Source organism: Prionailurus bengalensis, chromosome X (assembly GCF_016509475.1).
Source record: "Prionailurus bengalensis isolate Pbe53 chromosome X, Fcat_Pben_1.1_paternal_pri, whole genome shotgun sequence".
NCBI classification, from domain to species: Eukaryota; Metazoa; Chordata; class Mammalia; order Carnivora; family Felidae; genus Prionailurus; species Prionailurus bengalensis.
Window position 1 is genome coordinate 95,125,855 of NC_057361.1, and position 14,288 is coordinate 95,140,142.

The window sequence follows — 14,288 nt, forward strand, 5'->3', positions numbered from 1 at the left end:
ACAGAGTGGCACGTATATCCAGTTTTATCAAAAATTAAAAAGGCAAGAGGGTAAATTCTGAATACTGAAGCCACGTAGGGAAAAATCCAATAGAGCTAAGACGATTGGAAAAATGTATCCCGCAACACCTGGATGGCTCAGTTGGTCAAGTGCCTGACTCCTGATTTTGGCTCAAGTCACGATCTTACGATTCGTGAGATCAAGCCCCAAGTCAGGCTCCGTGCTGACAGCACCCGAGCCTGCTTGGGATTCTCTCTCTCTGCCCCTCACACGCTCGTGCTCTCGCTGTATTTCAAAATAAATAAATAAACTTTAAAAAAAAGAAAAAATGTACCCTACATACTTCTTTCAAACTATACCTAAGGCACCTTCATTCAACAATATCTATTCATCAAATACTATTTGCTAAACCAGGTTCTAAGTGCTGAATTTAGATTGTCTCATGGAGAAGCTGGTATTTGAGCAGTCTTGTCAGAGCTGAAAGTATGAGCCATGCCAATATATAAGAAAGGCAAAAAAGAAGGAACTTAAGGAAAAAAAGAAGGGACAATAAATGTAAAAAGGCTCGTGAGCAAAACATGCCTGACTTGTACTAAAGAACAGTAAGAAATTCAGTGTCACTAGAAGAAAGCGGGCAAGCAGGAGACTAAACTGGGGGGAGGGGTACAACTTAGGCCTTTACTCAGAGAGGTGTGGGCAGGAACCAAAAACTTATAAACAGAGGTATGACATGATCTGACTTCTATTTTGACAGGACCTTTGCTGCTACGGTGAGAATAGGCTATTATCCAAATGAAAGATAATCAAATTTGGAGAAAACGTCCTTTAAATTAATACTATTGCTTCCTGCAAAAAGTATCCAATACTGGAGAGTTCTATATAAAAAAATCCATTGAAATTTGATAGCCGCCCAGAAGAAATAAACCCAAACACAAAAAACTGACCCACTCACCAATAGGTACTCTACAAAATACTCTGCCGGGATTGGAGACTTGAGAAGATTTCCTAGGTTTCTAATTATAGAATCGCACTATAGTTGGCCACCACATTCTTGCGGAATAGTGTCACGGGAAATACTCCAATGACAGGTAATACCCACAAATTCATTACGTGATTTACCATTATCAATTAGCCATCTTAATGCTATCTATCCACTGTTACTGATTTCAAGAATTTAAATAAAAGCATGATATTTTTATAGTGTCTAGTAAAATACAATCTTTAGTAGCTTTAAAATATTCTATTTAATAACTAAAAATACTAGAATAATTCTAAAAATCCTAAATATTCTTAAAATTTTATCTATCCCAAAACCACCTCATGTAATATAATTTAGAACATAGGGCCAAAACTAAATGACAAAAAAAAAAAAAAAGAAATTACACAGCCACAGAATCTTAAAGTATAATATTTATAAAATCTTTAGAAATATTAAATATCTAGGGGCACCTGGGTGGCTCAGTCAGTTAACCGTCCAATTCTTGACTTCAGCTCAGGTCATGATCTCAAGGTCCATGAGTTTGAGCCTCACCTCAGGCTCTGCGCTGACAGCGTGGAGCCTGTCTGGGATTTTCTCTGTCTCCCTCTCTCTCTGCCCCTCCCTCACTCACTACACTCTCTCTTTCTCTCTCCCTCAAAATAAATACACTTAAAAGAAATATTAATAGTGTCTGGGTCAAGCTAAATATTGGTCCCCTTTTTACTATGAATTTGTTAAATCACATCTAGAACCTTCTGTTCATTTGTGAGTATAATGTTAAAAGGGACCTCAATAAAGGGAAACATTTTCAGGATAAAAATAGCAAAAAATAGTGAGGCACCTGGGTGGCTCAGTCGGTTAAGTGTCCCACTTCGGCTCAGGTCATGATCTCACGGTTCATGGGTTTGAGCCCCACATCGGGCTCTGTGCTGACAGCTCGGAGCCTGGAGCCTGATTCATATTCTGTGTCTCCCTCTCTCTCTGCCCCTCCCTTGCTTATGCTCGGTCTCTCAACAATATATAAATGTTAAAAAAAAAAAAATTTTAAATAGCTAAAAATAAAAAGTAATGAAGAACAGAAATACAGAAAATATAGAAAGGAGTAAAAGTAATAAAGATGTTTAAACTACAGAAAAATAGGCCTTAGAGTTTGGTGAAATGGGAGAGTAAACACATGACATATTACAAATACTTGAAGGGAAGAAAAGTTGTCATTATCTATACTTTTTCACATGGTAGTCCCAGGACCAATGGATAAAAGTGGTAGGGGGCGTGTATTTTAGTTCAAAATAATAAAAATAACAAATAGGAGTTTTGCAAAAGAGAATAAAGGATGCCTCGGTGACACACACACACAAGATTTATCCACCACTGAAAACGTACAACTAGATGTGTTGGGGATTCCTATGCTAGCAAGTGGTTAAAATTCTATGGTTCTAAAACATAACAGGACTAAGTTCAAGGCAATCTCCTTGTGTTATAATTGCACATGCAGGTATTCATTACTGGACAAAAGAAATAAAAGGATGATGTTCCTGAAACGTCTGTTCATAACATTCTATTTGCACACTAATTTGCCACTGAAGAATCATGGATAAGTTTCTCAAAAAAAAACTTTTGGCCCTCCACACATAATAAAGTCATACTTAAGAATACTTTCGTTTTTTTTTAACGTTTATTTATTTTGAGAGAGAGAAAGAGAGAGGGCAAGACAGAGTACGAGGGGGGGAGGGCCAGAGAGAGAGAGAGGGAGAGAGAGAATCCCAAGCAGTCTCCGTGCTGTCAGTGCAGAGCCTGAAGTGGAGCTCAACCCCACAAATGGTGAGATCATGACCCGAGCCAAAATCAAGAGTCAGATGCTTAACCAGCTGAGCCACCAAGGCACCCCAATACTTAAGAATACTTTTAAGGGGCACCTGGGTGGCGCAGTCGGTTAAGCGTCCGACTTCAGCCAGGTCACGATCTCACGGTCCGTGAGTTCGAGCCCCGCGTCAGGCTCTGGGCTGATGGCTGATGGCTCAGAGCCTGGAGCCTGTTTCCGATTCTGTGTCTCCCTCTCTCTCTGCCCCTCCCCCGTTCATGCTCTGTCTCTCTCTGTCCCAAAAAATAAATAAACGTTGAAAAAAAATTAAAAAAAAAAAAGAATACTTTTAAAATGTCCATATATCAGGAAAGCATTACTCCAGACAGAACAAAAAATAGAAATAAACAGCAAGCTATATACTGTGTGAGGTGGAAGCATTGGCGAGAAAGAAATGCCTTTCAAAGTCCTTCTAGACAGACTAAGAATCAAACTGACATGAGACAAATTAACAGGAGAAAATGAAATCCCGTTTCTTAAGTACGGAGAATCCATACCAACATGAAATTCCCAAGACAGGCAAGAAGAGGCTTATATGACATCCTGAGCTAAGGAGAGGGGTAAGAGTCTGGGGATACAAAGGAGGAAGAGCATTATTAGCAGGAAGGTGAGAGGACATGTTTGGAAAACAAAGTGTGCTGGATTATTCAAATAACTTTCTTAGGCAAAGAGGAACCTCTGTTAATAGTGCCTATCCTGGTACAGGCTCTCCTTTCCACTGTAAATTTAGACAGTTGAGGTGGGGGACTAAAGAACTTTTCCTAAATCTGTTGGATGGATTGCTTTTAACTCAAAAGAAGCATGCCAAAGTGCCCATCCTGGCCTGCCCTTGGCCCCTCCAGAAAGTAACAGAAAGATGAGAAAACGGGCCAATGTTTTGAGGAGATAATTATGTTTCTCTCAAAGTTCAATGTCCTTTAATACCTAAAATGTCCTGTACAAGGTAATTACTTTATTCCTTTATTTCTACAATCAGTTGTACACGATGGCCTCTTTCTATCTTGGTCCCAAAAGTGTTGTAAAATCACATGAGAATATAGAAGCGCGAGAGCTATTTTATTCATTCTACTTTGCAGGCATTACACTCTCTTCCTTTATTCCCTTTCTCTGCGGCTTTCATAGCAGCCCCGGTCAAAGACCTTTACTGCCCCCAAAATGCACAGACAAATGCTTACTGGTTTGAAAAGCATTTCTCAAAGCTTATAAGCAAACCTTCTGACCTCACTAGGACTGAGAAACAGCCAGGCTCTTAATGTGGCTGTGAGCTAAAATCAGACATAAGCAATGGGATCTCAAAATTTTACTACGGTGAACACAGACACATACCAAGTTATTCTTTAAAAAAAATTACACTGAAATTCCATGAAAAGCAATCTTCCAAAATACATGTTATGCATATTACACACAATACATTATTATACACGACCAACACAACTGTTTTACTCACCAATTCCATTAAGTCTTTTAACTTCCCAATTTCTTCTGGAATGGATACCAGTTTATTATTACTGACGACCAAAACTTTAAGGGGAAGGTCAAATAGGTATTTTGGCAATGTTGACAAAAGATTTCGACTGAAAAGAATAAGAGAGTCTCATTATGAGATATGTCTGAAATTTCTGCTCTGTTGAAAAAGAACAAATCACCTGAAAAGTAAATAAAAAGCTTCACCAAATAATAACTATCATTTAATGAGTGCTTACTCTGTATCATACTAAAAGCCTTAAATGTAGTATCTCCTTTAATACTCACATTAACCCCGTAAGGCAGGTTAGCAGTACTATCTCTATTACACAAATAAGAAAACAAAGGTTACAACTGTGTTAAGTGACTTGCCCAGTCACAAAAGACTGCAAAGCCTGTGTTGTCACCTATGATACTGTCTTACATGCCATCAGGTCTCAAAACCCAGAATCATTCTTCTGCGCTAGAAAATGCCAGAACCTTGCTCTCTGGTCTCATTTCACCGCATTCAATACCTCCATACCTTTACCTAAGGAAAAGTCCCAAGGATAAGTTTGCACATGCCACCATGTTAAAATGTTTATAAAAGAATGACTGGGGCTACATGTTCAAAAACATGTAGTAACCCTAATCCATTCCCTTTTCTTATGAGTTTATGGGATAAGGGCCCACCCACACCGTTATCTCGGATCAAAGCTGACAGAACATTCCTATCTCTGTGGATATAGCACAACTAACATTAGCAACAACTAACCTAAATACAGCAACAACTCGCATTTATCGAGTACATACTACGTGTCGGGCCACGGTCGGAGTACCTCCCATGAGTTAACTTCGCTAACCCTCACAACAACCTGCTTTAGGAAGAGAGAGAATATCACGATGCCCATTTTACAGACGAAGAATCAGTCAAAAAGAGATTAAGCAAACTGCTCCAAGTCACACAGCTGGGAAATAGGAGAGCCAGGATTCAAATCCGGGCAGTAAGGCTCTGGGGTCCTTCCCCTCAACGTACATACGGTGGGTCAAATTCACATACCAATGCACACCCAAATGATCCCTGCTATAGATTCAATGTTTGTGTTCCCCACAAAATTATAATGTTGAAACCTAATCCCTCATGTAATGGCCTCTGGAAGTAGGGCCTTTGGGAGGTGATCGGGTCATACGGGTGGAGCCCCCATGAACGGGTTTAGTGCCCTTATAAAGAAAATACCTCAGAGAGCTCCCTTGCTCCCTCTGCCAAGTGGGGACAGCTAGACGACGGCTGTTTATGAAATCAGGAAGCAGGTCCTCACCAGACACCAAATCTGCCGGTGCCTTGACCTTGGACTTCCCACCTCCAGAAATGTGAAAAATAAGTTTCTGTTGTTTACAAGGCACCCAGTACATGGCATCCCGTCAGAGCAGCCCAAACAGACTAAGACAATCCCCCTACTAAAAAAAATATAAAGTGGGGCGCCTGGGTGGCGCAGTCGGTTAAGCGTCCGACTTCAGCCAGGTCACGATCTCGCGGTCCGGGAGTTCGAGCCCCGCGTCAGGCTCTGGGCTGATGGCTCGGAGCCTGGAGCCTGTTTCTGATTCTGTGTCTCCCTCTCTCTCTGCCCCTCCCCTGTTCATGCTCTGTCTCTCTCTGTCCCCCAAAAAATAAATAAACGTTGAAAAAAAAAATTTAAAAAAAAAATATATAAAGTATACCATTACATTTACACACTAACAAGTATTCATAAAAATAAGCTATTATTTTTCCTGTTTTTCAAAGTGGCAGTGATAGACCTGTACCTAGCATTGTGCGGAACGTACACAGCAACAAAAACCCAGTGGCAGCCCAAGAAAGAACATCAGGACCTCTCCCTCCCCATGTTATGCCTGCAGAGGACATCCAGAAATACTAGATTGGCTTTAATCACAAGGAACAGACTTAAAAAAATAGACAATACCCCTAGACCAGCAATCCTGGCCAGGCTGCTGGAATGTCAAATATGCCAGGAGCTTGTTACAATTCTTGACGCTTTCAGGATCAAATAGAATCCTTGGGAAGGTGCCCTTGTGGAGCACACAAGGATCTTCCTACAGAATTCTTCTAAAAAAGGGAAGAGCACACAGGAAGAGAGAGCTGAAAAAGCATCTTACAAGTTTCTCAAGGTATTTTCACCAAAATAAAAAACAAAGTAAGTGAGGAAAATAACAGCACATACAAACTCATTCTAACCTTCCCCAGACCAAAAAAAGTTAAAAATTGGTCTATTTTGGGGGGGGGGGAGCACCTGGCTGGCTCAGTGGGTAGAGCATGCGATTCTTGATCTCAGGGTTGTGAGTTCAAGCCCCACGCTGGGCCTAGAGCTTATTTAAAAAAAAAAAAAAAAAAAAAGCCTATTCTCCTCCTTTAAGAAGGTTCATTGAGTTAGCAGTCAGCTTTCTCCAGAGTCGAATTTCTTTTTTTTTTTAATTTTTTTTTTTCAACGTTTATTTATTTTTGGGACAGAGAGAGACAGAGCATGAATGGGGGAGGGGCAGAGAGAGAGGGAGACACAGAATCGGAAACAGGCTCCAGGCTCCGAGCCATCAGCCCAGAGCCTGACGCGGGGCTCGAACTCACGGACCGCGAGATCGTGACCTGGCTGAAGTCGGACGCTTAACCGACTGCGCCACCCAGGCGCCCCAAGAGTCGAATTTCTTTATACACAGCTACTAAGTTGTTAATCTTCACTTTTTTGCCATGTTTTAGAGACAAAAGAAATCAGAAACAAGGACTAATGTTATTTCAATAAAGTTTGTTCAAAACTGTTTGTGACTATACACAAAAATCGGGAGGTGACTTTTAGAGATCAAAACAGCAAAGAATCAGAGAAAGTTTTAGTGAAACTATTTTAAGATTACCATACATTTCTATTCAAATAGAAATTCAATTTTTGACAAGTTTACTTTTTTCCATAAAAGAGCAAACTGAAACAAAAACAGAGACAAAACTTAAACTAAGGCCTTACTTGCCTCAAACCTCTCCCCCAAGCCAGGCCAAGGAGATATTAGAGAATTAGAAAAGAGCAACCCAAATGACTACATCTATGAAAGGAATTTCCTCTCACACATTTTCAAGTATAAAGTTTCAGCTAAAATAGTTAAGTACTGCTAGATGACGTCACTGAGGGAGACACACAGAAGGATTAATACATCGCAGCGAGGAAGGAGCATTTTATTTATATGTATTAGTATTTCCCACTTCCCTATATGGGAATTTAGACAGGTCATTTTGTTAAGGAGGGGGAACAAATGACCCTTACAACTAAAAAAAAGGAACGCAAGAAAATGATTTTACTTTTTTTGAAGACTTGATTTTTTTTAATAATGTCTACACCCAACATGGGGCTCAAGCCCACAACCCCGAGATCAAGAGCCACGCATGTCACAAAGGCTCCCCGAAAATGATCTTAAGCATAAGTCACAACATACCAGTTTCCATTCAATGTCACTCATTTGACAGGACAATCTTTTTCTTATACTTATCGAATGGTGACTGGTATAAATAGAGGGTAACAGCTAAGAAAGAGAGTTCTACAGTCATACTGCTTTGATCTGAATCTTGGCTCTACCACTTGCTGTGTGTGTGTGTGTGTGTGTGTGTGTGTGTGTGTGTGTGACTTTGGGCATACAGTTTCCCTCTGCACTTCAGTTTCTCATCCGTAATGCAGGGATAATAATAGTACCTTTCTCAAAATGCTGCTGAGGAGATGATGTAACATGGATAACATATTTGTAATGTCTGGCACACAGTAAGCATTATTAACATCAACTGTTATCTACTTCCTAGCATTCCAACGCTCCCATCCCAATCCATCCATCCTTAAAGTGGCAACAAGAACTCACAAGAGTGTGAAAAACAGAGCTCAAGAACTGTTTCTTCATAATGGCTCACTTTAAGGGCCGTCTGGGTGGCTCAGTCAGTTAAGTGCCCAACTCTTGGTTTCGGCTCAGGTCATGATCTCATGGTTCGTGAGTTCAGGCCCCTCATCCGGCTTTGAGCTTGGGATTCTGTCCCCCTCTCTCTCTGCCCCTCCCCTGCTTGCGCTTGCTCTCTCTCTCTCTCAAAATAAAGAATAAACTTAAAAATAATAATAATAATAATAATGTTTCACTCTGAGGATGCATATAAATAAATCTGTAGTGTGGTGCTATGGTTTCAGAAAAATACTTCTGCTCTAAAGCCTTGCTACCCAAAGGGATAAGGACCAGCAGGCATTGGCATTACCAGGGGGCTCGCTAGATATGCAGATAATCAGATGTTTTAATCCCCAGGTGGCTCCTGTGCAGGTTAAACGTTGAGAAGCAATACTCTCAAGAACAAGACCAAAAACCTATAAAGTAATGTGAACACATAACAAATATAAGTAAGACACTGCTGAAATAAATATGGGTTACACAGCCAAACCAAACACAATCCTTTGTTACTGGAAAGGGTTAGAACTGCAATAAAAAACAAAATCCACAAAAAAAGAAAAAAAGGTTTCCTTACCTAATGTTAAGGTATGTTAACATCTGCAGGTTTTTAATAGCTTCAGGAATGGTTTTGATGCAATTATGATATAAATTTAATGTTTCAAGAGGTGCAAATAACCAAACATCAGAAGGAATTTCTGTAAAACGGTTTCTCGAAAGATCTGAAAAAGAAAAGTAATATTTGAGTATCAAACATAAACCTGTATCTATTAACAATTAACAGAATTATTTTCATACTTGCTGAATCACTTAGAACCTAAGCAACTACTTAAAATATCATAAAATATGGGGCTCCTGGCTGGCTCAGTCGGTACAGCATGCGACTCTTGATCTCAAGATTGTGAGTTCAAGCCCCAGTTGGGTGTAGAGCTCACATACATACATACGTACATACATACAATATTATAAAATATTATCCAAAAAGGCAAAAAAAAAACCCATGTAGAAACATACTCATTTAAAGCTTATTTATTAACAAATTGTACTTGATACGCTTTGATAGCTTTAAAATTTATCTTTCAAAATACCAATGAAGAATTCTCTCCGATCCTTTCAAAAACACAAAACGTCCTCCGCTGATCCCACATCCTCCTCCACCTCTTCCTCCTTCACAGCCAAACTTACATAAATCTACAACACATCTAAATTTCTTACTTACCATGCATTTCTCAACCCACTGTAATTTTGTTTCTATTCCACTTTCATGCTCATCAAGGTCACCAACAGCCTCCATATCACTAATGACTCATCCACCTGGAAACATTTCCCGTCTCTGGGCTTAGAAGCCTACATTTCTGCATCACTTCTTATCATCTCTCTGGCTACTTATTAGTCTCTTGCTAGATTTTCCCCTGTCTGTATTGTAAACGTCGATGTTCCTAAGAGCTGTGACAAGATATTCTCTCCATCTTAAGATACACTGTAGCAGATGATTCCACCCAGTCCCAGGGCCAAAATAATCTTTATATACCGACAAGTTTCAAATTAAAGCTCTGTCTCAACACCTATGTTCTGATCGTCAGAACTTCTCTTGATAACTCTCAAGCACCTCAAATTCTACAAAATCTGTACAGATTCTGTAAAAATCCGAACTGAAGATCTTCTTCCTCACATCTGTTTCTCTTATCTCAGGTAATGTCACCAACATCCTCCTGTTGAGTTGCACAAGCCAGACACCTGGTATTCATTCTTGATTCCTTCCTCTCCTAAATTATTCCCCATACACACAAATATACTTCCATTCATTTCAATTTTCACAAAAATAAAATCGTGGAATTATTATAACCATTACACCTCCTTTAAAGGTTTGTTAAATGGCATTTTGAAAAAAACTTAGGACATCATGTGGCAGGTTGAAAAAAAATACCCTAAAAGCGTTTCTTAAGTGAAGCACTACTGACCTTTTAGGGGGCATGACGATTTGTTGTGTGAGGCTATCCTGGGTGTTATAGGATATTTAGCAGCATCCCTGCCATCGATCCATAAGATGCCATTAATACCATCTAATCATGGCAGCCAAAAAATGTCCCCTGGGGTTCAAACCCCCCTACACGTGTTGAGAACCACTGCTACCTCATCAGAGAAGTTCACTTTGCTTACATTAATTCATTATACTTATTTGGTTAAAAACATAAGAATATTATTTATCTGTGTCAGGGAGAACATCGATAGTGTACCTTCACCCACCATGTATCATTTAGCATGCGATCTGCCCTCATGAGAAGAACAGCCTCCTATCAATGCTCAACTTCCTCACTCCGAAGAATGAGACCCACTTACTTAGCAATACAGTAGATTCCTATTTGGAATATTAATATACATGTATTAATATATGTTTGTGTGTGTATAAACACGTACTCACCTAATGTAAAATTTTATAATAGGCAAAAGAAAACATTAGTTATGATTATTTGAGGATTAATTTGGAAACTTCTTCCTACAACCGTAAGATTCTGAATGACTAAATAAAAGGATAGACAGAATTACTAGAAACCAAAATCTGAACTTGAAACAGAAGTTTCTCAATATCCTGGCTTACTTCCTCTGGATACCCAAGCATCATGGAGGACAAATGAATTCATTATTTCTTTAGTTTAGGATGTTTCTTTTACATTTAGGGTTCTACCTCTTGCTCTTGTAACTTCAGAATCCCAGGAGTTGAAAATTACTGTTTACAATTAATTTTAAATCCTAAAAACAAACTTTGCCTGGTTCATTATTCTGTATAAGTATTATATACCCATAAATAATACAGTGCTCCTAGAGCTAGATGATGGAAGCTTCAATTAAGATTGCAAGAATAAGGATAAGAAAATTAGGTAGAATTTGAAATATATCTTGGCATTAGTACTTAACAGGGATTGGGCAAGTGATTGTCTATGTGGGATACATAAGAGGCAAGAATCAAGGATGGCATCCAGGACTCTGGCCTAAGCAACTAAAAATGATGCTACTTAATAAAAGAGGTGGAGGTAGAACAGGATTTTTGGTTTTCTGCTGGTGGAAGTTTTATTTTGTTTTTTGAGGCAGAGGTTAGAATCGAAGATTCTATTTCATATTTGTATAATGTGAGATATCTGAAAGAGAGCCAATGGAGGAGTTAGTCAGATGATTATAGATCTCAGAAATGAGGTCTGGGATGGATATATAAAACTGAAAGTGGTGGGAACGTGGTCAGTACTATAAAATCATAGAAATGGAAGACATCACCAAACATCAGAGTACTGAGTTGGAAAAAGCTCAAGAATGGGCCATCAGGATAGCCAATATTTACAAGCTGAGTAGAGGGGGGGGGCGGGGAAAGCAAGCAGAGAAGACTAAAAATAATGGTCAAGAGAAAGAGTGCTCTAAAAAGTGACAGGAAAAAAATATCAAAATTACTATTTGTTCAGCTACAAGGTAAAAGCAATCATAATCCTATTCTTGATTTGTTTTATCAGCAGACAAGCTAACTGTTGGTCTGATGCGTAACTGTAGCCCCAAACATAAGAGAAACAAAATGAGTGTACATTTATTTCCTGACAATATAAAAAAGCCAAAATATCAGTATTAATGAAAACAATGATTTTAATAAAATAATTTAAATACTATGAACACATTATTTTAATAAGTTACATATTATTGTGTGAGGCTTTATGTTCTTTCCCCTCTAAAAAAAAGGATTATTTAGTTAAATTACCAAGTAATATTGAGAGTTCCCTTAGGGAATTTAATTAAATTTGCAATAATAACCTATTTTCTGGATGAGCTAATATACTTGCTTAGTAAACACCACTTAAAATTACAATTAATTATTCTAATTTAATTGAGTGAAATCAAAGCATAATAAACTCAAAATTAAAACTCAAGCCATTATCAAGCCCTTAATTAAGAATATCTTGTTCTAGGGTTTTTCAGATTTTAAATCTCTATAAACATCCTTTCTAGGAATTCGGTAAACAGAATAACAATGTCAAAAGAAAAAAATACGACCAAGGAAAGAAAGATAGGGAATAACACAAAACAATCTGTATCTCAATTTCTTGAAATATCACACACTAACAGCAGCTCACATTTTCCTTCAAAAAAGTACAAATGGACTTTTAGATAGATACAATGGATAAAATTCTAACTTCTAAATTTTTCATCTTGCGACGTACAATGAAAACATAAAAGAATCTTTACAACATTCAAAATCACTTAATTAACACGTACAGTTGGGCACCTAGACTAACATGACTGGTAACGAACATACTCAAGAAACACATGCAGAATTGGTATCGTATTTAATACGGTTCCATCCAAAGATGAGAAAACAAAGTGTTAATTTATTCCTTATGGGGACGTTCATCTCACAACAGCCTTATAAAGCCTGCCTTCTTTGGGGGTAAACGGGACTTGGGAAAAGATAATTATAAAGATGTTCCTGCTTTCCCCCCCACACACACAAAAGAAAACTAAAATTCGTTCCGTATCTTCCTGAAGTGAGTTGAATGGTGGCCCTCCAAGACACCAGGCCCTAATTGCTGTGAACGCTTAGGCGGTAACATCGTGCAGATATAATTAAGAGTCTTGCACTGAGGAGACTAACCTGGATTGTCCAGGTGGGCCCTAACTTCCCCCACAGGCATCCTGATAGGAGGAAGGCACCGGGAGGTTGGACACACACATAAGAGGAGAAAGCCGTGTGAAGATGGAGAGAGAATTGGAGCGATGCAGCCAAAGAATGCCAGCAGCCGCCAGAAGCTGCAAGAGGCAAGGAAAGAATTCTCCTGTAGAGCCTCTGGAGGGCGAACAGCACTGCTGAAATCTTGATTTTAGCCCCATAAGACTCATTTCCTATTCTGGCCTCCAGAACTGTAAAAAAAAAAAAAATAATAAGCTTCTGCCGTTTTTAAACCACCAAGTTTGTGGTAATTTGTTACAGCAGACACAGGAAACTAACACACTCCTCATCAAAATAGTTTATCAGAAGTAATGAGAGAATGCCTGCGATTTTTCTTTTTTAAATGAAATAGCTGCACATTTTTTCTTCCTTAAGCAGGAAGGTGATATCTCAGTTAATTAGTGTCCTTGGAGATAAGCACCTTTATAACCACTGAATTATTTTTCTTTTGTCTTGGTGTTAATCATAAATCATTACCAAGCAGTACTGGCAACAACTCAACAGCAGACAGACTGCTGTGTACTGTTTCCTGCCTTCTTTCAAACCTCTCCCGGTAAAACTGCGAGGAGCCTTTTAGAGATGTTAACAGGTCATTTTACATAATCTGATCTAAATTATGTCCTGTATCACTCTTGGGCTTCAGAGGTCAAGGAAGCCAGGGGAAGGAAGGAAAGGAGTCAGATGGAATGGAAATCTGTTTGCTGTCCCCCAAGCTGCAGCCACAAGAGCCACAGATGGGTCCATATGCCAGCCAGTGCCATTCCTGGCCCACCGGCTGGCATTCCTGCCAAGGTATAGAAAACGGCTTTCAGAAATTATACTATTATACCATAGTAATTATACTAATTATAGTTTGATCTTATTCCATGTACAAAAGAGTGTACGGTTTTTGTCACAAATTGTTGAAATTTAAACGAAGATGCGTGAGTCTTCTTTAGGTGATATTTAATAATATAGATTACTATAGCCCCTCTTATTAAAAGAATCCTAGATAGTATCTGAAAATCTGACACATTTCTACCTCTGGAAAAATATCTAATAATGAAGCATGTTGTTGGAACACACCCTCATCATTAACAGAGATATCATCATAGAATTTTCTGCTTAAAGAAACATGAGGAGGGCACCTGGCTGGCTCGGTCAGCAGAGCATGTGACTCTTGATCTCGGGAGTCATAGGTTTGAGCCCCACGTTGGGGGCAGAGTTTACTTAATAAAAAAAAATTTTTTTTAAAGAAACATGAGGATTAAGTGGAGAAATAATTTGAAATGAGAACTCAAAATTCACACCAACAATAACCTAAGTGGAACTGGGGTGACTATTTCTCTCTCTCTCTCTCTCTCTCT

At 38.9% G+C, this 14,288-nt stretch overlaps 1 protein-coding gene across 2 annotated transcripts in view; it reads right to left on the reverse strand.

Annotated features, from left to right (window-relative positions):
• The window catches only part of LRCH2 (leucine rich repeats and calponin homology domain containing 2), a 100,515-nt gene that overhangs the window by 59,763 nt on the left and 26,464 nt on the right, over positions 1–14,288 (reverse strand). For both annotated transcript variants that reach the window (XM_043571475.1, XM_043571473.1), the window contains exons 2-3: positions 8,815–8,959; positions 4,288–4,414 (exon numbers count right to left, since the gene is read on the reverse strand). In XM_043571475.1, coding sequence (XP_043427410.1) covers positions 4,288–4,414; positions 8,815–8,959 — 272 coding nt within the window. The remainder of the gene's footprint in view (positions 1–4,287; positions 4,415–8,814; positions 8,960–14,288) is intronic.